General features: G+C 42.8%; 3 protein-coding genes and 1 long non-coding RNA gene across 4 annotated transcripts; 2 read left to right on the forward strand and 2 right to left on the reverse strand.

Annotated features, from left to right (window-relative positions):
- Nucleotides 1-2,775: 2,775 nt before the first annotated feature.
- On the forward strand, nt 2,776-4,656 carry LOC125021113 (beta-crystallin A1-like). Its single transcript, XM_047606990.1, has 6 exons — nt 2,776-2,830; nt 3,135-3,196; nt 3,311-3,429; nt 3,547-3,688; nt 3,775-3,917; nt 3,991-4,656. Exons 2-6 carry the CDS (start codon nt 3,158-3,160, stop codon nt 4,136-4,138), a joined length of 591 nt encoding a protein of 196 aa, XP_047462946.1. The 5' UTR covers nt 2,776-2,830; nt 3,135-3,157; the 3' UTR covers nt 4,139-4,656.
- Nucleotides 4,657-6,278: 1,622 nt separating this feature from the next.
- LOC125021710 (Golgi SNAP receptor complex member 1-like) lies at nt 6,279-14,745 on the forward strand. The gene is made up of 9 exons (XM_047607861.1): nt 6,279-6,373; nt 7,153-7,270; nt 7,484-7,559; nt 7,747-7,854; nt 8,188-8,279; nt 9,820-9,894; nt 13,682-13,711; nt 13,925-14,007; nt 14,285-14,745. Exons 1-9 carry the CDS (start codon nt 6,346-6,348, stop codon nt 14,407-14,409), a joined length of 735 nt encoding a protein of 244 aa, XP_047463817.1. The 5' UTR covers nt 6,279-6,345; the 3' UTR covers nt 14,410-14,745.
- Nucleotides 14,746-14,898: 153 nt separating this feature from the next.
- LOC125021711 (trafficking regulator of GLUT4 1-like) lies at nt 14,899-16,900 on the reverse strand. Its single transcript, XM_047607862.1, has 3 exons — nt 16,082-16,900; nt 15,774-15,900; nt 14,899-15,660 (listed from the first exon to the last, which is right to left on the reverse strand). The coding sequence occupies exons 1-3, from the start codon at nt 16,481-16,483 to the stop codon at nt 15,641-15,643; spliced, it is 549 nt and encodes a 182-aa protein (XP_047463818.1). The 5' UTR covers nt 16,484-16,900; the 3' UTR covers nt 14,899-15,640.
- A 2,116-nt stretch (nt 16,901-19,016) lies between these two features.
- On the reverse strand, nt 19,017-26,751 carry LOC125021825. Its single transcript, XR_007114372.1, has 2 exons — nt 26,358-26,751; nt 19,017-20,209 (listed from the first exon to the last, which is right to left on the reverse strand). It is a non-coding gene; the product is annotated as an uncharacterized LOC125021825 (long non-coding RNA).
- Between the last annotated feature and the right edge of the window lie 804 nt (nt 26,752-27,555).

Consider the following 27,555-nt stretch of genomic DNA (forward strand, 5'->3'; position numbering starts at 1 on the left):
GATTGGCTTGATTTAGATTAAACCAGGAGAAGCAGTAAAACTTCTCTCTGTAAATATGCATTAATTAAACTTAGACCTAGATTTTTTTTGTCATTTAAATTTCCAATATAAATGTAAAAGCTTTGCTACACATAAGCAGAATTAACTATTACTTGGAGACACTTGAAGTATGCAACTTTCAAAACACGCAGGTAAAAATAAATCTGAACTCGCAGACATCAGAAGATCATTGTGAACGACATGGAAACAATTTCTTTTAATCCTATTTCTGTCTCTTTCACTCTCTACTGATGCATGTAAAGCCTTTGCATGACTCACTGGAGCTCTCAGTCACACATGACCATCCGTCACAGCTCTGCAGGGGCATTGTGTGCGATGGTAACAGCGCCAAACAATGCGAAGCAGCACCAGTCAATAAACACTAGTTAAAGCAGGTACTTATCCCTCCTGTTATCCTTGGGCTCAATTTGACCCCAATCAATGTTCATCATTCAAAAAATAACATTAGAGGGAAGGTTTAACTCACTGGTAGCAAGGGGTTATATTTATGTAGTCAACAAATAAACAAAGTGCCTGACACAAAAACTCAACAAGTTTATGTAAATCATTTTCTTGAGGGTAAAACGTGTTGGTAATATTTGAGGATAATAGGAGGGTTAAATACTTATTTGGAATATATGAAGATTTTGACCACAAGGAGCAAGTGTATAAAGATTTTTTTCAGCTGCAGCAACGTTTCACACATGGCTCATTGGGAACTCCTGGAAGAGATGGGCGATTAAAGAGAAATAATAGACCTGGAAACTGAGGGTTTATGTGGAAACGTCGCACCCTAGAGGCAGCCTGTGCTTACTGCAAAACCAGATTCATACGCTCACGTTGAGCTGTCTTCTTCAATAGGATGTTTTTCTTTGTGCTTTCTTTGTGCTGGCTGCCTCTGACCCTGAGTGTTTCATTTCAATTAAGTTAAGATGAGAAGTGAGGATTTTGGCTGGTTTATGTCGACCCACTCCCGTCATTAGAGGTTAGTTTTTCATCCCCATAAATCCCAGCTCGGAAAAAGTCAATCTTAAGGAAAACCTTTTCCAAACAGATTAGTAAGTTTAGATTCTTTGTGGTTAGCGTTAAATATGTGTGTCTACTTGACTGCAGGTGGTTTTAGTGTCTGTTAAAGCCTATATAGAGGCTTTGTGGCGTTCATGTGTCTGTATGCACACACCGAGGGTCGGCTATATGGTCACTGTGGGCTCTTCACATCTGCCTGCTGAGTTTGCTCGTCCCTTTGTCACGTCTGAGCTGCTGCTGCTTTCATCAGCAGAAATACACACATGCACACACACGCACACACGCCCTGACATATATGCCGCGTCCCGTCGCACATTCAGACCCGAATAAATCCCTGTTGATCAGGAATATGCTCAGAAAAACAAAAACAAAAACAACTCTTATTGAGGAGTCATTCCTTCCTCCGTCTCTCGTGCTCTGCTGGAAGTTTAATCAGGAAGTTACATGGACGTACACATGAACACGCACACACAGACGCACAGTCTGGGCAATGTGCTGACCTCAGTAAGCCATTCCTAAATGTTTATTGTTCAGTGCAGCAAGAGGACAGAGGAGGGTTCAGTTACGTCCCTACCAGCTGCTCACACTGTTTTCCCATAACATTGTTCCCAACTTTAGTCACACAACAAGGAGCAAAAAAAATAAAAAATCTTTATCAGATGGTGAGGACAAATTACACAAATTGCGATTAACGCTTATGTTTAAAAACATGTTTGCGAGCTAAGATGGCACAGCTGATCCCCTATACCACAATAATGTCCTGGTGTAATGACATTACACGGCACGTTGCCAGTTACCACTTGATGACAAACCACTGCCACACCTGCCAATGCAGTCTTCTATTTGGTGTCACGACTCCACGCCAGCATTTACTATGGATGAACTCCAAAAATAGCAACTTTCATTCATAACTCATGTAAAGCAACAGTTGGACAGACTGGTTTTGTCTTTGTACTCTCATTAAAGATGGAAGTCTTTTGAATGTTGGTAAAAGAAAACAATACCTCATCAACTATAACCTCTTTGCATTATCAAAAAAAAAAAAAAAAACAACAATCAAAAAACAGCCTGTATCGATTTCCAACATAACACAGTCTTAATGTCATTGATCCAGTTTTTCCAGTCTTCATGAAAACCAGGGAAATCATATTAAATGTTAAATGCATTTACAAAGGATCCAGCACAGGGTGGAGACAGAGAATTGATCGCGGCCTCGACAAACAAAACGATGGCGCTCGTACTAATCACGACGAACTTACCACACACAACAGTGTCATACAGTAAGAACAGATTAAAACAAATGATAAAACCGCAACATCATTGTAGAAAACAAATCATGCTTTGCATCCACACTTCCTGCATCCATGTTAATGATGTAGTCAGATGTAGTCAGATAACAGGGTCATGGACAGAAGGTATTACTTTAACAAGCTGATTAATCATTGATTAACAGGGTATGTGCCTTTATTCTCATACTGGAGCAAAGCGTTTTTTCCCCCCTAACATATAGATTCACCACAGTATAGCCATGCGTGCCTTCTTTGTGTTTGCTTGAATCGCTGTGTGTCTGTGCGTGTTAACCCCTCTGTGGCTCACACAACAAAACAATGGAGTCCAAAGCAAAGTGCTGACATGAGTCCAGGCGTGCCTGCCTGCCCCCCATCCCGGCTTTATGCACGCCCGTGCGTGTATAAATACCCCCACAACCTCTGTCTCTGCAGACCGTTCAGTGGAACCCTGCGACACACAGCTCACCAGTTTTTGGGTAGGTCAGACTAGTCGGTACAGTACAGCAACAGTTTCCCAATCTATAGTCACGATGCAGCATGAGCCTCCGGTGCAATATGTCACTAAGCTGATTGGAGGGAAGACAGTGGAGCTTGTACTTTAACAATCAAATGAAGGAGTCTAAAAGGGGAATCAAAGCAACATAAAGAAAGAGAAGGCTTACACTTTAGTCTCTTGTAATAATTGTGTGACGCCGTAAACAGATGTTCGGGGTAGCAGACAGAGTGAAAAACTGCATCTTCATCCATCCCTGTCCTGACCGTCTGTGTGTTTTCCCACAGGTACTGCTGAAAAAGAGGACAACATGGCACTGACAAACCCCATGCCCATGGGCCCTTGGAAGGTAACCACTGCATCTTCAACGAGCACGAGGAGCGGGAAAACATTTCGTGCATCTTTAAGCACAGCAGCGCTCACATGATTTTTTTCTTTTTGTTTGTTCGTTTGTCCGTTTCAGATCACTGTGTACGACCAGGAGTACTTCCAGGGAAGGCGTATGGAGTTCACCGCCTGCTGCCAGAACATCATGGAGTGCGGCATGGAGAACATCCGCTCCCTGAAGGTTGAGTGTGGCGCGTACGTATCCCAAGAGCCTAACGTTTTCAAATGCAAGAGCTGACTCAAAAACCAATTTGGGGCTTCAGATTATTAGAGCTTCAAGACCTGATTTTCTTCTTGGCTTCTCTCTTGCAGCTGGGTGGGCTACGAGCACTCCAGCTTCTGCGGCCAGCAGTTCGTCCTTGAGAAGGGAGACTATCCTCGCTTCGAGGCCTACAGCGGCAGCAACTCCTACCGCATTGAGAGAATGATCTCCTTCAGGCCCATCTGCTGCGCTGTACGTTCCACATGAGACTCAACCCAACGGCCCTAGGTTGACGTTAACGTCAAGCTGTTTTAACCGCCTTCTTCTCCTTTGCACAGAACCACAAGGAGTCCCGCATGACCATCTTCGAGATGGAGAACATGATGGGTCGTCAGTTCGAGCTGTGTGACGACTACCCCTCTCTGCAGGGCATGGGATGGATGAACAACGAAGTTGGATCCATGCACGTTCAGTGTGGAGCGTAAGTTCTTCATCACGATCTTTAATAGATATTTAACTAGATCTGGCTGCTCATCACTCATCATTTTCTGCAGCTTCGTGTGCTACCAGTACCCAGGCTACCGTGGCCACCAGTACATCATGGAGTGCGACTGTCGCGGAGGAGAGTACAAGTGTTACCGTGAGTTTGGCTCCCACTCCCAGACTCCCCAGATTCAGTCCATCAGGAGGATCCAGCACTGAGAAGGGAGCGCATCCTTCACACCTCCTCACCACCTCCTCCTCTTCTCCCTCCTCCTGCACTTCCATCCCTCCTTCTCCTCCCTTCTCTCCCGCGACCTCCATCTCCCCAGCTCTGCTGGCCCCCGAAGTGGGATCCAGGACTGGACTTCAGGTGCTTACCGGTGTCAGTTGTTCATGACACTTTTGTTTTTTAAAGGAAACATCACAAGCAGAAAGGACAGATGTAAGAAAGACGGAAAATAGGAATGACAGAATTGAGAGAAAAATTTGAATCAGTATGAAAGAGAGGCCTCGTCTGCTGAGGTTGGCAGCAGAACGATGAAAACACCGCAAAGATTTTGCTCTTTTTCACCTCCACCGCTGATGGTATCATCATCATCACCATCATCATCATCATCATCGTCATTGTCTTCTACATCAACACAACAACCAGTCTTGCTGTTACTGTGATATCCATGACTGCCCATGTTCAAGACGATGAATAAAGAGAATGAGCAAAGAGACATTCGTGACATGTACCTCGATCACATCTGTGTTTAGTTTTTCTGTGCTGACACACTGAGACCACAGTATAATAATCCACCTGCAAAACATTAAATTAGCTGAGAAAAGACAAAGAGTCAAAGAGACAGGAATTTATTTCTTTAAAACCCCTCGGTCCAAAGACACATAGATTATTTTTACATTTATATAGTGCATTAAGATCTAATACATCATCGTATCTTAGCATAAAACAGACAAACAAACAAAAACTTGAACATAATTGTATTCTTTACTCAAACTATGCTTGGTAGCACTGACTTATTACATTTCCTGTGATTAAACTTTATAAACTACCATTTTAAAATTGAAAAGTCAGAAGCATCCTGTTTAAATAGACAGGACGTGTTAAATGAACTAAAACACAAGAATTATAGTTAAGTCCTGTTGTGAACCGTAAAATAAAGGTGTACAGTTCACAGTTTAACGACTTTTCAAAAAATTCAGAGAATGCGTTTGTGGTGAGTGTTAAGCCACCGTATAACTCTGCAACAGAATAAAGAGACGGCTGAGTGGACAGAAAACTGAGATCAGTGACAGCACTGATGCACACTGCAGACTAAAATATAATGTTCCACATGTTCCACTTCAGTATGAGCAGAAATATGTTTTCAAAGCCTTGATTATCTCCAACATAATTGAGCTGAAAGTGAACTCAAAAAAGTCCAGTGTATTTCCTGTGTTATTGTACCATAAAATACACACAGTGAAGCAGTTAAATGAGCACCAACACATCTACACAAAGCATTAAAATACTGGCAAAAAGTTGACAAGGTAATTACAAACTGGAAGTTCTGCTGTAAAAATGCTTGTTTATGTTTATAAAAATAAACAAGTATTATCATTGAAACAAGGGTGGAGTTTCATTACACTGTAGTCAATGTGTGATCTTAAAGTTTTGGGTAATCTATAGTTTTAATTATTTTATATACAGTCAGTTATTTTTCAGTAAATCGTCATTTCAGGTTCTGACTCCCAAAAGGTCACTATAAATCTGAGGGGTCATAATAAATAGGATAGATGGAGGATGAAGGAGGATGAAGATTCTTCATATTCATACGCATCATATTGTACACGTGTACACTTTTAATGCAGTAGCCATCAGACCAGATTTATTGATCGTTTTGTAGACAAAATATGACTGATCTGTCCTTCAACCATGTAAACACAATTCAATCCATAAGACCACCACCATAGACCTGTATCATTGACATTAAAACCAACCATTTTTAATTGTTACCATCTATGGATCTGTTTAATCCTAATGCTTAGAATAGAGTTAAGATCTGTCTAGAATTACTTGTCAGCTGGTAAAAAATTTGGAAAAAGAAAATTAATGATTTGCTAGAATCCAGATATTTAACCAGAAACAGGAAAAGGGACCATGTCACTCTGGTTTTAGCAAGTCTCCACCGGCTCCCAGTGAGTGTTAGAAATGATTTTAAAATCTTACTTTTAAAGCACTTCACGGCTGTGCTAACGCTAACACTACGTTTTTTTTTATTGCGTGTTTTAATGTTTTAATTATGTTCATTAATGTTGTTTTGTGCGCCTGTTTTTAAAACTGCACATTTTCTTCGGAAACCGCTGGAGGCCGCTGTGCGCGAAAACACAAGTGCGACAGTTGTTCCTGCTTGACGGCTGATGATGACAAGTCAACAACAAACATGGCAACCAGCGGCAACTACTGGGAAGGTAAATAATGTTGCAACATCTAATTTAATGATTTAAAACAAATGGCAGCATGTGTACTTTCCGTCGTTCTCCGTCGATCCGTGGCAGCCACGTTTAAAGGAGGGTTTGTAGTACGTTACGTTTAGGAACTTTAGAAATGGCTTTTGCTAATTTGATGCTAACCTGTTAGCTTGTTGGCCGTTGAGGTCGAAGTTGCAAAGTTATTGGTCAGATATTAAAATCTCACTCTTACAACACCAGAGTGTTTTTTTTTTAACCTTTATGTTTTACACTCTTCGATGTTTTTAAGCTGGAGACTCTAAAAAAACTTAAGAAGTCGGATCTAAACATTAATCTGACTCTAGGATTCATTGTTGTGCAAGAGTTTCCTCGTTTGGCAAACATCAGTGGAAAGTGAGTTGCCTACTATATAGATTGTATTCTCTCCTATAATGTACAATTTGCTGACTTAATGCATACTTCTGTACTAAAGGAAATGCTTTTAAGTCATTTATGTGTGTGGTTTGTTGTAGACAACAACATTGTAAATGTAACTGTGAATTTGGGGCGTGTGTATGTGAGCAGGCACTAGTTAAATAGACACAATAATAGCTCATAAACTATCTCATTCACTAACTGTCCCACAAAATACTCATAACTCACGATTTATAGCTTCTGAATATAGTTACACTGTGGCCCAAGTGGTGTAACCTGCGATAGTTTCTTTTGGTGACCGACTTCGTGTGTTTGTTCATACCTGGAGGTGTTTGCCCTGAATGTTTCTCTGTTTCTTTGCTCAGATTTGCGTAAGCAGGCCAGACAGCTGGAGAATGAGCTGGACCTGAAGCTGGTCTCCTTCAGTAAACTCTGCACCAGCTACAGCGGCACCGGCCATGGCCAGAGGACGAGAGACAGCAGGTCAGCAGCACACGCAGTGTCACTGTAACGTGAAACCTCTTTGCAGATATTTGTGAATTGGCAAATCATTTTATTGCCGTTTCGACCTCCACCAAAAAAAATTATCATGTTTAAATTTGAAAACTAGTGTTTAAACTTCTATATTATTTGCCCTGAACTACTTGTCAGACATGAATGAAAATGTATCATGAATGAATTTCTTTCTTACATCAGGTCTGAGTCTCTCGCCTCCTCTCATGACAATATGCTGGTTGCCATGACTACTGAGCTGGAGCAGCTCTTGGCCAACGTAAGTTACACATATGTTGTGTAGCAGCTTTTAAGTTTCCCTTCAGTAGCAGCTGATTCATGTTTCTTATACATTTCTGTGTTATACATCTTTCTTATCTTTCTAACCTGTCACTCAACCACATACAAATGTTGACTCTTGGCTACTTGATATTAACGTTGTTCCTTTTTTTTTTTTTTTTTGACAGCTCACATCAGTCAATGACAAAATGGTCGAATACACAAACACCCCTGGAGTTTCATCACATAATGCAGCATTGATGCACACCTTACAGAGACACAGAGACATTTTACAGGTATGATACAGTCGTTCCACTTTGTTTTATTGTTTTCTCACTCATAAAAGTGTCTCAGCTTCACACGTGCAATTAGGTCTGTATGTGTTTGGACATATTTGTTGCATCTGAGCCCTTTGACACTGTTCAACTGGGTATGAAAATAGTTTAAACGTGAGTAACCTTAAACAAAATGCTGGGAGTGAGACCTTTTAGTACATTGCCATTATGAAACTATGACTTCATTAAAAAATGTGTAGGTGTCAAAACATATATGGACATACCTTAAGCTGCAGTTGTATTCTGTCATGATCTTTTCTTCCCGACTTGAGCTTATAATGTTTTCTTGTGCAGGACTACACTCATGAGTTCCACAAAACCAAAAGCAACTTCTTAAGCCTGCGAGAGCGAGAGGATCTGCTGGGCTCTGTTCACAGAGACATTGAGTGAGTACCTTCAGATATCTCTAGACGTCTCGATATCTCTGATGATCTTTAAGGAACTGGAGTCCAAGTCTCCATTTTCAGATGTAAAAATTTGCAGAGGATTACCCAAGACGTTTTATACAAGGTCAAGTCTGATTTAATTCTCAATTAATTTCGGTATCCAGCCGCAGAATGTCACTGATAATTTAGATGATTTAGTTTTGGTCCGATTTATTTGGCTTTGGTTCAGCACTGATTGTCAGATTGGGTTGAACAGCAATTGGATGTGTATCCAGGTAATGTCTGTTTTTATTATATATTATATTATATATTTTATATTATTATTAATATTGTTTAATGTGTGTGTTATTGTATTAAAATGTGTCGGTTAAAATCACATACTGTAATCTTTAAGACTTTTCCTGGACATTAATCATGATATGATATAGTAATTTATTTATTAAATTATTCGTTTTCAAACTGGAACACTTAGGAAGTGCTTTTTTTGTTACATTCATTACATTTCCTACCTGAATTCCTTCTATCCCTGTTTCCTCTCCATTACATTTCTTGTATTTTATTTTCTTCCTCCTCCTTCGTGGATCTCTGCGCTGTAGTTCTTGACCAGCAGGGGGCAGATGTGTAGTTATTCTCTGGATTCCCCCACCCTCTGACCCTCTCCACTCCCTCTATCGTGTTTCATCCTCTAATACGAGGTACCACTTCTTATTAGTCGATCCCCCTCCTTTCTCTCTCTCTGCCTGTAGCTCTCTCTTCCTCTGGGGATCTCTCCCCTAAGTGCCTTCTACAGTAAATCAAACCACAAGGCTTTCATTCAGCCATAGCTGAGGGAGAGTGGTTACATCTGGCCTCCCTGATACAGAGAAATGCTTTAGTAGGAGAGCGTGAGCGAAAGACAGCCAGACAGTTGTCTGCTACTGTCCGCGATGACAAAAAAAGGATCGGATTGAATTTTAATTACTTCCATAGAGATGGAAGGTGTGGAGGAACAATGAAGGGAGAACAGATAATGGGCGATGAATTGAGTCCAGATAGAGAGGGGATGGTGTAAATAAGAGATGGTACTCGGTGCTTTGGGTTAAGCAGAGCTAATCACTTAAAAGCCTTAACGCAGGAAGTGCATAATCAGCATCCAGGCCTCCGTTAATTGGAGTGAGTGAAACACCCGTCGAAGCAAAGACTTGTGACAAACTTGAGTTTGATGGTGGTGTCTCCCTTTACCCTGAGTCTGTGTCAATGTCCGCCTCCTCCTTTAGGTAGTAACAGTAACAGATTGACGAAATAAGTTGTAAACTTTATTGTTCCTGTAACATTCTCCTTTCACAGCCCTGTTAATCCTGTAACTTTTTATTTGCGTCATCGTCAGGTCACATTTTCTCTTCGGGTTCAACTCTATCCAGGGAACTTTTCTCACGTGTAACAACGTGTTTTACCCAACATCATATGTCTCTGAGATAATCATTTATTTATCCAAAAACAATGACATCATAGTTTCTGTTTGGTCCAATTCCACATCGTCTCTCTCCTCTTTCTTACTCAGGTCCTACAAGAGTGGCTCAGGGGTGAACAACAGAAGGACCGAGCTCTTCCTGAAGGAGCACGAACATCTAAGAAAGTAAGAGATGTCTTTAAAAGAACTAAGAAACAACTTTCCACTGCAGGAAATTAATACTAAAATAATGAATGTTTTTCCCCGTTTACTGTCTGCCATTATGAGTGTGAATTCTTAGCTCACTGACAGGTTTTCGCTTATAACTTTTATTTTTATTTATAAACTAGTTTCCTTGTTACATTTGGTCCTGATGTGAATCAGGATGTGTTTGTGTGCACATAGGTAGGTACTGGTTTACTGTACATGTTGTTTAACACATTCCCTTATGGAAGAAAATGTTTGCAAACTTTTTTTTTTTCATTTATTTTTATATACGCACATGCATATACACTAAACGCACTTATAAACACACACAAACATATTTAACCTAAAGGCCGCTAGTTTCCCATGAACTTGACTTTCGTAGAAAGTGAGAGAGGAAGTAAATAAAGGTATTTGATGTCAAAATGTTTTGAAAATCAACAGGTGAGGGACCATCTGTGCAGTTTATAGTTCATTCTGCATCAATTCCACACCGTAGCTATGGCGACAGCCCAGACGCTGTAGCCCAACGTGCACCTTCCCCAAAAATGTAGCTACGCACTGGTTCTGCTTTAGGCTGCTTCTCCATGTCCACACTTTTTGAATTGATTGTTTTACATCAGTAAAGATGGAAGACATGGAAAAGTTAACTGAGGTTCAGGGATACAAATAAATTAAAATAACAACCTGATAATAGAGGAGAACAAAGTGTTTTTAGTCTGAGTGTCCCAATCAAGTGCTCATTTTGAGTTTTGATGGTGGTAGTGAACCAAAACACATAAAACACATTTCACATTTAATTGTGTTTTTTCACTCCTCAAACCATTTTCTGCACAGGTTTGTTTTCTTTCAGTCTCTCTCACCAGAGTTCACTAAAGCACCCAGTGTGTGTTAAAGTCAATGCAGGGTTTTTATAGAAAGCTTTCAGAACACAGTGTATGCATCAGTTTGTTTTTCATGGGACTGTGTAGGGCGCCACACCCGTCCCGATGGGATTGTGTGCGTTGCTTATCTGGGGAACGCGTGGCCCCAGGACGCAGGGAATCCCCCCTCGGCATCGCCATGGGGATGTGCTCGGTCTGCAACTATTCTTGAGGCGGTGATTCGTCTTGAAGTAGCATCCACAAAACTTTAAGGACCCAGAGTTCCCAGAGATTGTGCTTAAATAAACACAATTGAACTGAAACTGCTCAATAGACCAAGTCCTCTGAGCTTATAGCTAAACATGAGTATATAAACATGCTTATCATGTATCTGATCAGGTATTTACAATGTCTGGTTTGTAGATATTTTGTGTAAACCAGCATAAAATGCAACATTTTGACTCGTATGATACTAGGACATTGGCTCTGTTAAGTCATCAAGTCATCCAAGTATCTCAAGTGTTGAGATACGCACCAAAGTGTCGGACCGATCGACTTCCACCCGTAAAACTTCTCAGCTCGGCTTAGATCATTCACTTGCCTCTCGGTTCAGTAAAAACGTGTTTCTTTGATCATCACTGGTACTGTTGGTTCCTCTAAGTGGACTTAGTTATTTGTGTACATCCTTTTTATAGCCTGTACAAGTTTCTAGTGCTCTGCTTAAAAAGAAGCCTTTGCCTTTGGTTCGTGATCCCTTCTCAAGAGACAAAAGGGTGGTGGAGTAATAATTTAGAGCAACATGAAGCAGTGTAACACTAGGAAACCTCCAATCTTCCCTCTTACTTCAGCTAATGTTAATGGAGTTCCCTGAACCAATTGATCCTGAGTTGTTACCAACAGGAACAGACTTGGCTGGGATTCATCCTGTTGAAATAACAGCACAAAGGAGAAACTGAAAGCACTTAATCCTCCTCAGATATGTGCTATGGTGATAACTCAGCATGAATCAGAACTTTAACACCCACTTTTTTTTTTTTTTTGCTTGCTATATGACAAAGAGGACACACATCTCTCAGCGTAGGCTTTTCCTTTATCTTTATGAAACGCATCCTCAAACGAACCGGATTTTTACATTTTCTCTGACGTGACCTGTGGAGGTGTAAACGGCACATACGCATAGAGAAGGCAACAGAGAAGCAATGTCATAAGACTCCAGAACAAATATGTGATGGAGAGGTTTTCAACAGACCTTCAACACTAAGCGTATTCTCAGCACCATGATTCTGACAAGAGAATAAAAACCCAAGAAATTATCGCCATTTAAAGCCGCAACACACGGCCTCTGTCAGCAAGAAAAAAATGCTTGAGGAGTGGCTCAAAGATCACAACAAGTTCAAGGTGTTGACTTTACCCCCAAATTCTAATGGACACATTAGATCAGAATACATCTAAATATGAGACACTTTTATTCCCACTTCTTTTAAAACACAGTAAACAACCACAGGATTAACTAGGCACAAAATAACCAGCTGGGATTCCTTTAAATTGATCCTTCTGTGGCAAAAGTATCAAAACTCACACTGAAAATGTAATGTCAACATGCTGTAGTGTCATAGTAGATGTAACAGGATATACACCGATCAGCCAAAACATTATAACCACTAAAAGGAGAAGTAAATAACATAGCAATGACACAGACACACGCACAAAAAAAACAAGCCCAAACTGATGTGTAGTATCTGTAGTGATGATCCACAGGGACCCCTCCCCTCAAAGCGTCCCCCCTACTAACAACATCCTGTTGCCAGACACCCTCAGAAGACCCGCGTCCACTCTCTGATGAGTCACAGCTGTTTTGGAGGCAACTAGGGAGCCCTACGCAGTATTAGGAAGGTGGTCATAATGTTATGCCCGATCGATTAATCCCCCACTTTACTTAATGTTTTACTGAATCATCAATTAGCTCTTTCAGAGGCTTAATGGAGAATGAATTTAACAGACAATCGGAACCTGAGACCTTGTGTTGAGCATCTTTGCAGCTAAGATTAAGAAACGTGTTTCTTTCTTTGTGTGTATTTTTGTTATCCTCGTAGTTTTAATGTTTGGTGTGGAAACAGACAAGAAATAGGACGATTTTATCGATCTGTGACGTCTCCGTCTTTTGCGACTGATCACAAAAAAACATTAATAACTTGTATTGTTTCGACTACGCTGCACGTTATAAACTACCACTGGTTAAAGCAGCTCCAGGAGTCAGTGAACAAAGACAAGTAGGTGTCGTGCAAAACGGCCAGAGGCTGAATCTGCCTGTGGACAGAAAAAGGCGGATGACGGCAAGCGGATAGATGGTGGGAGAGGTGGACGAATAGATGGAGGAAGTATAAAGCTCAGTATTGATTTTTGGTCTCCAGTGGAGTCTGACAGGATGCACGCAGCTGCCTCTATATGCTCGGCTCAGCCCCAGAACTGAGTGCTTTATTTTTCTCTCCGTCACTCATCTCAGAAACCTCATCCGAGTGTGCGAGTGGGCTCAGACCGGCCCCGTCTATAGTGCGCCCCGTTTTTTTTTTGCAACCTAAAGCAAAGAAAATCAGAAAAGAGCGATCAGGTCCATTCCATCCGTTCAGAGCAGATATATTACATTAATTGGAGTTAATCGACTTTCCCAAATATCCTCCATTAAGCAGCACTTTCTCGTCTCTCGCAGGAATCGGAGGAAGTGCTTCTCCTGCGATAATAGACCCAAGCAGCCTGCGTGGTTTCATGGCGCTGGCTTTTTCCTCTTTGTCCTGTTGCATCATCTCATAACACGCTGTATTTGACGTTATCCTAGTTGTGAAGTGTGACTCTTTACTCTCAATCTCACTTTTGTCTGTTTTCTTTTTCTTTTTTTTTCCATTCCACAGCTCAGATAGTCTTATTGACAATGCAATCAGGTAAGCTTTATTGCTCCACTCACCCTCCTCCTCTCTCCATTTACACTCACTCAACACACACGGACGCACACACCATGAGCAAACACGGCGCTCGGGTTGTATGAAAGCAGACCCATCGCCGGCTCTCTGCTTTCCAGCTTAGCCGCTGGAAACAAAGTGATGCTGCAGCTTCACGCTCTCTCGTCTAATCCCTGGTGGCTTGTCTCCTTCCAGTATCGCCATGGCTACCAAAGAGAACATCACATTTCAACGTGGGATGTTGAAGTCCATTCAAACCAGGGTCACAACTTTAGCCAGTATCCTTTTATCGCCTGTTCCTCTCTTTATTACCCTCGACCACATTTGCTCTGTTGGAATTAAATTTGGCATCTTAGCACAATCCGTACGTTTGCACACTATTGGCATCCGTTTATTTATTTATTCATGTGTTTTCTTGGTCATGTTAGGAGGCCCGCTGATGCATTTTTCCCGCTGCTTTCTGTCTCTTTTACTTACTGCAAAGGAAGGGAAGCCCAACTTGGATCTTAATTATTTTCCTTCACCGCGTTTTTTTTTTTTTTTCCCGCCCCTCAGATCGTTTCCCTGCTATCAACAGTCTCATCCAGAAAATCAATTTGCGCAAGAGGCGGGACTCTTTAATACTAGGTGGGGTGATTGGCGTCTGCACCATAATCCTGTTGCTCTACACTTTCCACTGATCCACTGTAACAACGACAACCGACTGACCTGACGAAGAAAAACCAACAAAAAAAACAATCTGTTGCCGGGACGTTTCTACGCTTTCATTCTCTGCTCTTTGTTCTTCCTGCTATGGACCGAAACAACAGTTAAAAAAAGGGACTTTAATTATCACATTTAAAAAGTCTTAATTAAAAACAGTCAAATATATTTATTTTTGGATGTTACACTAATGTTTCCATCTGGAAATTTGTACATTTTCTGCTTGTGCCCTGTTGTGATATTAACTCTTTGTAGCTGAGTGATATTTTTACCGTGCTGCTTTTCTTAAATAAAGGTGATGAGCTCGAGTTTAAGTTGGTCATGCTCATTCAAGTTTATTTTCATACATGCAGAACTATGGCACAGGAAAAACCATTCATACATTATAAATGTACAAACATGAACATCAGAGTGCCAACATCGGTGCATACAAGGAAGGGGGAGCGGCCCCGGTCATATCAGCATATTGTAAACATAATGAGGTTCAGTGTCGTCCAAACAGGAATCCGTTTATCATGTCAGCACGAGAAGCAACATATCACACTATGACTGCAGAAAGGCATTGTCGTGACGGATACACGTATTCTTTTTCTTTTTTTTCTGTTTTTTTTTTCATGTAAACAACGTATGAAAACAGCTTATACATCTTCCCACGGCCACCCAAGTCCAGACTTGAACAGAAAGAATCCTGTACTTTGTTGGCGAGATTAAGAGAGACAGGGCAGGCAGTGGTGACGTTATTACAGACTAGAGGTGCGTCGAGGTTTTGTTCTCCGCACAAAAGCAACTTTTTACACCACGTTCTTGTTTTTAAGCGTGTTGTTATGACGATGCAGTCGCTCCAGTTATTGTGTGCGCACTGCTAGTTTGGACTACGAGTAGTTGCGCGCTCTCCACGCAGCGCGCTGACCGACAGTCCCACACAATAACTGCGCAGCCTTCGTGTTCACTCCTCCCTGGTTCCTGAGTTTGTGGGGTTTATTGGGCATAAGTGTCAAAAAGATAAACAAACAGCGCCTCCTTTTTTTTTCGTTTTACTTTTTTTATAGTCCATAGCAGGAAAAAAAACAGTAGGTTATGTTAGAGTCTTTTCAGCTTGTTTCCAACTTTGTGCTTTTTCATTCTTCAAAATGACATCCATCATCCTCCTCTCCTCTGTGCAAATTCGAGATCAGATGAACTTAAAGGAGACTCCTTCTGTCCCACAGTTCAGTTTTTGGATTGAACTTCTACACAGGACACACAGGAGAGAGATTATGACACACAGCATCATGCTGTCATGTTGACACCTGTGCATGCTTATTTGGTTTTACTTTTATTTTATTATATTTTGTTTACGTACCTAATGTAACCACCAGGAAGATGATGACAGCCACACCCAGCAGTATCGCCAGGGTGCTGAGGACCATTGTTAGACGCCCATACTTCCTGGCTCCTTCAATATCTCCTGTTTGGAGAACAGACTTCGACTAGAGGAGAGGGATGAGAAATAAGGAGATTCTCAGCCAGTATTTCAAGGCAATATGCTATAGAATAAAAATATATATATATTGGGGGATAACACAAGGTTTAATATCTCTATAGAAAACACTCAATTATCTGAAGCCAAATCTTCATGGAAAAAAAAATGTAAATAAATGTAACACTCACCACATTCGCATACCATAACGCACATATGTTGAAAGGCGGGGCGGGGCAGAAACAGGACAGCACTGCGAGCCAGAGGTAGCTCGGGGGTTCGGACCCGGGTGGTACCGGGGACGGCAGCGGGCCCAGGCTGAGCCGGGATAAGGACTTGGGTGGGGGCGGCAGCTGCCCGACGGAGCCCGACTTCAGCGGTGATCTGTGTCCGTTCTGCTCCGAGTCCAAGGACCGGACACTCCCTCTGATGTTGAGGCTGAAGGAGTCGGCTGGTTTGACGTTGCTCTCGCCGCTGGGCTCGGTGGTCGCGGTGCTCAGCAGCTTCTCCGTGTCCAGGAAATCGGTCGGGTTGGAAGTTTCCCTCTCGCCAAGGGCGCTTTTCCCAAAGGCAGCATCAGTGTTGATAGCCATCACTGAAAGATAAGAATTATCTCCAATTCGCGTTAGGTGACTCGCCGTGCCGCTTTCCCGTGGATGGAGTTGCTGAAGAGTCTTCCCTCAGATGTTCTCCGTTGGGGGTCATCAGATTAAATATTATAAATTCAGAGAACGCAGTACCGTCGATGCAAACTATTTAATTAAGCAGTCTAACTCCATCAAAATTTCTTATTGATGAGCGGGATGTTATTGATGTCTGAGTCTCTCTCGCGTTTAGTTGGCGGGGAGCGTCCGGGCGCGTGCCTTGCCTCTTACCCCCCACCTCCCTCTATTATGTAGTGAGGTATTACCGCATCCCGTACATCTTCACAGCGCATCACCAGTGCCCGAGGCGTACTTAGTCATCAGAGAACGAGTGTGACAATGCAAAAACAACGATTAAACCCCTTTTGAGTGAACACGCGCGGTGCGTAAAAGCTTTCCATTTACGCGCGGGGGCAGGAGCTGTATCAGCATATAGGACGAGGGGTGCGGTGCGTGCGAGGGGGAGGGAGGGCTCGAGAAGCAAAGTTTTATTCTGTTGAAGTTTATCAGGAGCCTCGCTGTCAGTCAAGCTCCACATAGTGTTCTGCTAAATCTGACTTTTCCTCCATTTATAAAAATGAAAACCACGAGCTTGTTGGTTAACTAACCTATACATAACTATACACATATAATAATATGTGCACGTTATTATATGTGCAACATAATTTAATTTAGGCAATGAAATAACACAGTGTATGTGTTATTTTTAATCCTTGTATAGAGTTACTTTTACTCATTGGGTTAAAAATAACACATGCACTGGGTTATTTCATTGCATTACTACTTTTATATTTTAAAAATAATGGCAATAAAAGTTATAATAATAAATGAGTGCTAACTTAACCTAGTTAATAAATGTCAAAGAATAATAAAAAACAAAACAAAACATGAAACTCACTTATGAACCACAATTTTGATTTATATTAAGTTAAAAACTGTTTAAAATGTAAATAAATATTCATTTTAACCTATCAGACAAATCTTGTGTCCCAGGCGCTCTTCAGTCTCCTTCTGTCCACTCAGATCCAGACAAAACCAGATTTCAACAATAAATGAGCGGGAAAGTGAATGAACCAGGAGTTGGGTCGAATTAACACAACCAGGTGTTCAGCTATAAATGAACCCCTTTCAACCATCATTGACCCAATGCAGAACAACCCAGCAATGTGTTCACAGTGCCTGAAATAACCCAGAAATATGCATCTGTGTGAGTGGGAAGAGAAATCCACATATATATATATGTGAAACCATATAATAACCACTATCATGCTGCAAGTACCTATAAGACGATAATAGTTTGGTCAAGTTGACAAAAATTCTCATTTGAGAGGCAGTGACGCTCTATATGAAGAAGGTGCCAGTCTGGACTATTATTAAAATACAGGTTGCGTCCATGGATTCATGCTGTTGACGCTAAATTGCCGACTGTACCATCTGCAGCTTCAGCAGACCAGGTTACAATTTTTCCAGACATCATCCATGCAGGTCAGGTGAGACTGTGTTTGAGACCCAGCCTGATGTAGTTGTCCATCAAAGTCTGTAATGCTCCTCTCCTCAATTATAGTTGTAAAGAGTTGCTGCACTTTTGCTGCCGACACTGGATACTCTTCCCTGAACTCAAGACTGATGATGGATGTTTTTTTTTTTGACAATCTTATTAGATCAGCTAAAACCCCCACTCTGTCTCTCCACTCAGCGTTGCCTTGCTGCCATATCATTTGTTGAATGGATGATTGCACGAGCAAGCAGGCGTGCAGGTGCTCTGTGCAAAGGAAAAAGGAAAGATCCTGCACTGGAAATGTCACTTGAAGAAAAATGCGTACGTTATTAGCAAAGTCAACTCTTAAGCTTCAAAGCAACTTCTATCTCAAGCCATAAAATAAATGCAGTGGCTTAAAAGATGCAGTATTTCCTTGAGTAAATATGTTTTCAGTAAACTGGCTCCACTACTTCTCTGATTGTGAATGTATCTCCATTAATTGTAGCATCTGGATCCGGCCACTGCATTTAATCATTTTTGGCCATTTACAGTGTCTGTCACGTGGTGACTTGTAAAGTGCAATGGAATCTCTTGATTGAATGTGTTGCTCTGTTTATCGCTGCACACACAAATAATGTTTTACACCGAAATAAAAAAAAAGACCTTTTGCTTAAACTTTGCTTAAAGCTTAGTAAAGCAGTTAGTAAAGGCAAATATTGGTGATGATGAATTATGTGTCATGACAGTGAACCAGACACACAGCACCTCCCCTACGTTGAATGTAAACATGATTAATGCACCACTGTTTCAACAGTACAAGATGTCAGCTCTGGAAAAAAAAAGTGTATTCATCCACATGAGGTGGCAACAATCCAGTCTGACTTTATTTCCTGTACTGTCCTACAGTGAATCCCTTTGCTCTCACGCCTTCAGCCACGATTCAGCCTCAGTTTTGCAGAGTGTTACTCCGCCTAGTGGTAATTTTAAGGAACTGCACCGAGACCGAGTTTAACTCAACTTTATTTAACCGTACACAAAATTCCTTTTTGGTTATTGCAAAACACATCACAATTTATCTGCATTTAACACCCGTGCACCCGTTCAGATTATGAAGAACCCTTTAAAAACAATTAAAGGACCATTGAAAATGACCTTGACTTGACGTGAGTGAACAGTAACGAAGCTGTTCTTTAACTTGCACATGGAAACTGCTGCAGATATTGTGCAGCGTTCGACATTTTCACCTTCACCAAGACTCACCAAGGTCCTCCTCTAGTTTGATAATCTTGTGACTTCACCAGTGAACACACTGTGAAAGAATTCCTTGAAGCCGCCATTGATGCCTTCAGGCCTTGGGGAACAGACATTAAGGTACTTTTTTTTTTTTTTTTTGCGTTCTCCCTCTGGTTTATAAGTAACAGCAGTCTGTGTTCACACAGTCGTGACTAAATGTCAGCTTGTTGACTTGTCATGCAAGATTAAGGCTCGGAGAGAACAAAGGCTGCGAAGTTATTGCACATCTGAGACGAATTTGCTTTGACAATTTTACTTTTAAAGATAATCTGATTTCCCTCTAATGCTTCTCATTCTCCTGATACTTTAAATTTAAAAGGTGTGCGAGTGCGTTGTTATTTTTGAACAGCTAAGCCTTTCACTGCTGGTATGCGTTTCATTGACGGCAATAATAAATCAGAACTTTGTTTTTTTTCCACCCTTTATTGTAAGAAAAGAACACACGAGATACAATTAAAGCAGCTTTTGACGAATAATGAAATAAACCTTATAAAAACTTTAATGCGACCAAAACAGGAATATAAACAATGGCTGCCTTAAAACTCTGGCAGGTTATAGAAGCCCGAACACCGAGAGAGTGAAAACAACCATCTTCCTCAGTGCCGTTTCCACCGCCCTTCCATCCGCTTCCTTTCCTTGAGTCATCCGGGGCAGGGCTGACCAGAGCAGTTCTTCAGCTGGCAGCTTTAGCATGTGTACAGGAACATAAAGCTTGCCAGTGAAGAACTGCTGTGTGTCAGCCATTTGGGGCCAAGGGTGAGGGAGCTCTGGGAGTCAGCCAGCGAGCGTGAGAGCTTCAATCCGACAGCCGTGGAGTGACGCACGCCCGCCGGTGGAGGCACGAATGCTGACTCCTTCTCCTTCCTCCTTCTGCTGCTGCTGCTCTGTGTGTGCTGCTATATCTGCAGAAAGAAGAGAAGAAGAAGAAGAAGAAGAGGAGATTGTTTAACTTCCCCCTCTAAACTCTCTAGTAGCGTGGGCAAGAGGTGGCCTGCAGCCAGTCGCACACTTGTACAGTAAGTGGGTGCAGTCGAGCCACAGTGTGTGTGATCAGCTGTGAGTAAGTGGGTGAAATGAGCTGATCTGTAAGAACGCCTGGGGAGATGCACACAAGATCATGCGTCAGATTACCGACAGGGTTACATGCATCAGCAGCTCAGCTCTGCCTCTGCATGCTGTACAGTGCCAGCAAAAAAAGAAAAGAAAAAAAAAAAATCCTTAAATATTCTCTTAAGTTTTGATGCCGAAAATCACCGACCGGCCTCACGATTTATTTATTTATTTATTCCCGTTACCGTGGTTACAAAGTATGAGCAAGAGGGGAGAAGAGGAGTAGACTGCCAGTGCATGAAAGCAGAAATCCTTTCAGACGTAAAGAGACTTAAAGTAAATGTACAGGTGTGCTCCAGACCGAGAAAACCTGTGGCTGCACTCGATCTTCATTCTCTGCAGCTGCCTCAAAAGCTGAAACTGTGAACATGTGGTGCAGAAAGCTAGCAGGACGGAGGAGACGGCCGACTTAAAGCTACAGTCCTCACCTATGAGGACGAGCCTGGGTTAGTTTTTTATTTTTATTTTATTTTATTTTTTTAGGCTGTAATTCTTCCTCTGAAAATAAGAGTTTCTCCCTTTTCATGTGGAGCGGCAGAAACTTTTCCAGCAGAGGCGGTGAATTCACGGAACCCGAGTTACATCCATAACTCTTGCCTCGTTACCATAGGTTACTCGGTCTCCGTAGCTACGATTGCTCTCCATTTCTGAAAAACAACCATTGCTGGTAGACATAAAATGCTACTGGTACGCCGGAGCAGAAATGTCTCCTGTAGTCTGCTAAATACAGAGCTTTACCTGCTATTGGTCAGTGTCATCGTCATTTTGCGGCCTCGTTCGACAAAGGCTTAAATGCAACATTTGTCCTGCACTGAAGCTACATACAGCAAATGTCTTGCATAGGCAGCGTCCTCCAAATATCTTTTTACTGACAGTTAAATACAGGTAAGGTTTGTATCTAAATTGATTAGCTTTAGCAATGCTGAAGACAGCTGGGCCACGGCTAAATTTTAGCTCGTGGCTCTCAGAAGATCATGTGTCCAGACTTTTCCGTAGTCATCGCTCACATCTGCAGGTTCGGGTGAAATATCTCAAAGGTGTGTTGTCCTAACTGAATACCGACACGATATTAATGAAATTCCCATCAGTCTCAGCTTTAATTCGCGCTGTATTACGTAGCCCAGGAAATGTTAGCACGCTGAAATTAGCATTTCACCTTTCAGATTCATTTGGCTGTCCACTTTGTCTTTTAATCATCATCAGAAACGTGAAATACATAACATCCGCTCTGAGGTTAAATAAACGTGACCAAGCACACATAAGGTTTTAGCTGGTCTGTGCTTTTCTGGCTTTCAAGAATGTAATCTTGAGGTAATCTTGAGATATTGAGGACATGCTTCTCTGCCTCTCTGCTGGGCGATGAGTAACACATGCTGTACATTCCTGCAGTAAGGAGAGCCAGAATAATCCCAGGTATTTGAGAGCCCTGTAGCCTTTAGACTGTGCACAAGGATGATAGGAGGGGAGGGAGAGGGGGGGCACTTATGAAATCATTTTGCCTCACACTTGTTTTGGGTTTTTACGTAAGACCGTCGTTTATATCCAGGCACGTAACTCTGGTAAATTAATATGGAAAATAGTCAGGGTGTGGCCCGGGAACAAAAAAAAAAACCTCCTGACAAATATGTCATGACTTCCTTTTATTCTGAAGTGGGTGAGTCAGCAGAGAGGACCTGCTGTGAACATGTCGTGACTAGAAAATGTATCTATAATCAAATCTATTTCTCTTTTTTTTTTTTTTTATGAGATTTACACTTGTTCCTCACTCAAAGCAAAGTCAGATGAACCTTCAAAAATCACGTCTCGCCTTCTGGGAGCTCACAAATGGTTCCAGTGGAAGTTTAATCTCCAAAGCTCCGTCTGTGGGAGTCTCGCCTCTCCTCTGCTTCACGAGTCAAAGCTGAGGCTCGTTAGCCGAATGCGAACCTCTACCTCTAAGCTAGCCCCGTTCTCTTTCGCTGTCTTTCTTCTTCTTCTTCTTCTTTTTCTTCGTCTAGTGCTTGGTTTGTTTGACACATTATTTTCTGCGGCACACTGCTGACCTCCACACCCTGAGCTTATCTTTCGGTAAACAGCCGAGTATGTTTGTTTAAAATTAAACACTCAATGGCACTCGCTGCCGTCATTTTGCGAGAGCTGCTTAACGCACGGTTACGTAGGTACACTCTCTTTCTGACTTGTTCCTATGTCCCTAAATGGGACATCCCATTGAGAGTTGATGTGTGAAAACTAAATGTTTTGTGAGCTGACCATCAGGTATATCCTGTGTAAAGATGGTGCTGATAAATTGAGACTTATGTCATTTTAGTCCATTCATATGTGAAAGGACTGTTTTTAAGGATTTTCCTTATACAGTCATGGGCGACAGAGATGCTAACCAGCTGAGTTGGTTTGTGCATCTGGTGAGGACACCTCTGAATCGCCTGCCTTTGGTGGTTTACCGGGCCGACACAGCCGGGAGGAGAATATTTATCCCGACTGACCCGGGATCTCTCAAGAGGAACTGGAAGGTGCTGCTAAGGAAAGGGACGTCTGGGATTCAAAAAGCCTTTTTCCTGCCTCGACCTGACCTCAGATATGCGCATGAAGGTGGATGGAAGGACATGCTGATATGATGTTTTTTTTTTTAATCTTAATTTAGTGTGTGAGCATGAAAATAATCAGTGTGATTCATCCCCTGGCCACGGTGGACGTCTGCTACCAAATGTCAAACCTGTCGATTTACCAATGAGGTTACAGGCGGGACTGGAGTAGAGGAGAGACATAAATAGGACACTAGCATGACAAAAAAAAAAAAACATGTCAATAAATGAGCAGTAGGTCTTCCTGAACTTCAGCAAAAAAAAAAAAAAAAAAAAAACACTATCACATCTATGTCATAATCTCTTCAGAAAATCGGAGGGGGCAGGACATACTGTAACAAGCCCTGAGGCCACCCACAAGATCACCGAGAGTCTTGACTGTTGACTATCGCTGCCACAACCCCAAACTGAAACTGAATTAGTTATTTGTTCCATAGTGTGCCACTCCCTCCCTTCTACAAACAGTGACTCTGTATCTTTATATCCACAAAGACGGCCAGTGTTGAGCCCCCCCAGACTCTTTTGCTGTGCCACTCTTCCCCCCGTATCTGCTCTTCTTTTTTCGTCCTTCCTGACTCGTCTGTCCTCTCCACCCTCTCTCTCTCTCTCTGTCTCTCTGTCTCTCGGTCAGATCAGACTGTCCTGAATTCCTCACATTCCAGCTGCGTATGTTAGAAATTCCATCCGGCTGCTGTGGGCCCGCACAGTCTCCCTCCGCTCCTTCTTTTCCGTCCCTCTTTTCCTTTTCGCCCATCCCCTCCTCTCCGTCTGCTCGTCTGCATCTGATCAGCGCTGGACGAGGCTCCGCTGTCAGGTTGACCCTCGCCTCGCCTACCGCCACCGTCCACCCTCCCCCCTCCCCTGTCCCTGTCTTTCCGTCGGCCTCATCGGAGACAGGGAGGCAGACGGAGCCACATGACAGGCCGCGTGGAGGACCTTGAGACGGGCTTTTATACACAGGGCCCGGCGGTGTAAAAAAAAAAAAGAGATAACGCGCGGCCTTATACGCAAAAGAGCGAGCTTATCGAGGAGCATTCTCCGACTCAGGATGATAAGAAAGAGGAAAGACACAGGCACACAAGTGAACCATGTACAAACCAAGGAACTGGTATTTCAGATTTCTCTATAGAGCCTTAGCTACAAGTGCAAGCACGCAGTTTGAATTGGCCTAGCGAGCTCTGAATTGTGCACGACAGGAAATAAAAAATGCAACCGTGTGACGTGAGCAGCCAGAAGCAGGACTGGAAGGTGAAGACCAGGGAAGAGGAAACAAATAAAAGGGTTTAAGGTACAGATCCCCCCCCCAGTCCGGGGGCCAGTCTCGCCGGGCTTTTTCATTTGACCTTTCCGTGCCAAGGGTCGCGTTATTGTGCGACAACACCACACGACGTGACGAGACGCCTCAGCCGTCAGTCAGTCAGACTTTGGCTTCGCACCAAACAGCCGTCACAAACGACACCGCTGCTACAGCGCTGCCAATGGAAACGCGCGGTAATTTAACGTCTCCGCTTGCACACATCACTTCAGGTACATTCTTCTGCCGTGGGTGTGGCCCAGTTGGAGAGAGTTTACTGCCCCAGATTGTAGTCTGTAATATAGACCGATCATTTTAGACTGGGAACGGGGACAAAGACAGGGAAAGGGCGGTGGCTTTGGCAGCCGCGATCACAGCGCGGAGAGCCCTCTTCTTGCGCTCGCCGGACTTTTAAAGGCTGCCTGACTTTAACCCCTGAGAGCGCAGGGTGCAGGTTTGTGTCATTCGCTCAGAGGGAAAAAAGCTGAATTCGTGACACTGCCGGGATATGATAATGTGCAGTATGAGGCCTGTAAGCCCCATCCTCAGGCGGTCTGTGACATTTACTTTGAAAGAACCAACCCCTCCTCCACCTCCTCCTCCTCCTCCTCCTCCTCCTCCTCCTCCTAGATGAACCTACATAACACATCCCTTCTTGCCCCATCTTCCCTTGACAAGGCACGCAATAGGAATGATGGGTGTAACCCAAGTTGAGCAAGATGGCCTCACTTCTGCAAATGAAGGCAGTAAAACAGCACTGGACGCGGAGCAGGCACAACATGCAGATGAGGGGAGCTGCTTTTTAACTTACATCCTGTCACTGCCATGTGATCCTACCGGACAGGGCGGCTTATGTCACACACTCAGGGTTGCAATGGCACAAATGCAGCTCGTGACACAGTCTATTGCGCATTCCTACCGGCACACTGAACTCTGGCTGTACAATTATGTAAGACAGGCTCCATCGATGTAACGTACACTACAGTGAGCTTCTCCCTTCACAATTTCCCCCCCTGCTCATACGTGAACACACTTCGCTTTTAGGATGTTTACAGAGGAGTGAAATGCTCTAAAGGACTGCATGTATATGTATACGATGGAGAGCCAGAAGCCGGGCCCTGAATACTTTGTCCCGTCGCCGGGTTTAAGAATGTTTTACTGGTTCTGACAAACATCCAGAGTAATATATCTGTGTTTATAAACTTTCATTTGAAGGATCTTCAATCTCTGCCAAATGATGACTGCTGGTGCATTTCTGAGAAATGACTCGGCCTCAGTTATCGTCCCGATTTTCACCTATCCCCTACTTGAGCACAGGCTTTTTCCTTGGCCTGTTATGAACTCAGCAAATTTTTTTTTTTAAGAGGCTTTGAATGCTGACACTTTCTGGCAAGTTTGGATTATATAAATGCAGACCTCGACTTGCTGCTATGGCGTACAAATCCAACATGTGACAGGAGGAACAACGTTAATTTTCCTGCTCCTCTCAGACGTGTCATGACATATTACAGATTTAAAAACACAGATAGGATGCTGCCCACGTCAGTGCGGTCTCCTCTGTATTGATTTAGACATTACCCTGATTTCAAACACGTTTTAGGCACATCTTTAGCTGCTATCAGCCTTTTTGTAATAAATAGAGTACAGATACGTCAAGCAGGACTTTTAAAAACGCATGTCAATCATCCTTATGTCATTTAAATGCTTGTTATTTATGTTATTTCCCCCCCTCCATAAGGATCCATAAATCCTGTGAGCTTTCCTGTGCCAGTGGGCCTGGACACAGAGACAGGCCTTCAGCCAGAACTCCTATAACATCTGATCTATATCCTCGACGCCAGAAATGTTCCCAAACCTGTCACTGGGAAAACTAAATAAAAACACGCAGGAAGCGAATTTTACTCAACTAAAGTCCCGTAAAAGGACCGTTTCCCAGTTGTCATTTCCTCGCAAACTGGGTCATCGAGCCGCCCCAGGCTACACCACGCTGACAGAAACGAGATATTTTAGCCAGAAGAGACACACACGGACAGACATCGCCGACACTTTAGTAATGCGCCCCACCTTGACCACCGGCCGGGTCGCTCCTGGCCGCTCCGACCTCCGTCTGAACGGTCCGGCGGAGTTCAGCCTGCCTCGCCCACTTGATCGGCGGAGTCCTCCGCTTGGGTGTGTCGCTGTCTGTGGATTTGTTTCGCGTCCACGGCATGAAACAGCATCCGCGTGTGTGCGCGTCTGTGTGTGTGGAGCCTCTAGTTTTTAACAACGCAGCAGCAGCAGCAGCAGAAGAAGAAGACGGCAGAAGACGCAGGACTTCAGTCCCTTTTACACAACTCCTACCTCTCGCTCTCTCTTCCTCTCTATTCTCTCTCTCTCTTCTCGTCACACACACACACATACACACACACACACACACACACACACACACACACACCCAGATCAAGACTCACACCCGGCTTCCCACTCCGATCAGCTGGCTGCGTGATGACGTAGGACACACGAGAAACGGACGTCAGAGCCTGCACGGATGTGACGTGGGCACGCAAGTGTACTGCATGCGTGCCATGAGGCAGCAGATTAATGTGTTTATAATGAAGCGCAAACAGACAGCAGAGGAATAATCTGAATATTTGTTCATAAACGACCGTCGTAAATACTTTTTGGCTGCATTATGAAACCGGAAAATGTTAATAAACTAAAAAAAGTATGAAGTATATTCCAGAATATTATCTATCTATCTATCTATCTATCTATCTATCTATCTATCTATCTATCTATCTATCTATCTATCTATCTATCTATCTATCTATCTATCTATCTATCTATCTATTTTTTATACGTAATCACAAATTAAAATATTCATCCAGAGCATGCTCTAACGAGAACAGTTTGCTTAGCAAAATAATTCAGAAGCATTAAAAACCGGCTAATAACCTTAGCCACTGTCATGGTGCGTTAGTCTCACTTATAACCTAAATACCTCCTCCTAGTCCGCTGGTTTAATAAACCCGCGCGGAGTCAGCTGTGCTACATCTAGAATTTTTTACTGTACTGGCTTAAACGCAGCGTTGCCTCTGACTGGGTTTCGAGGAGAATGAAAATCACAACATGTTGCAGTTTCAATTTGAACCCGAAACTAATTACACAGAATTTGAATTGCTATGAGGACAATACGAGCGTCTGCAAATGGCCTCCAGAGACATCAGCAGGTCAAGATGAACTTGTTACCCTCTCGGTGCTGACGCACATAGACGCTCACGCA

The sequence above is a fragment of the Mugil cephalus genome, chromosome 15 (assembly GCF_022458985.1).
Source record: "Mugil cephalus isolate CIBA_MC_2020 chromosome 15, CIBA_Mcephalus_1.1, whole genome shotgun sequence".
In the NCBI taxonomy this organism is placed as follows: domain Eukaryota; kingdom Metazoa; phylum Chordata; class Actinopteri; order Mugiliformes; family Mugilidae; genus Mugil; species Mugil cephalus.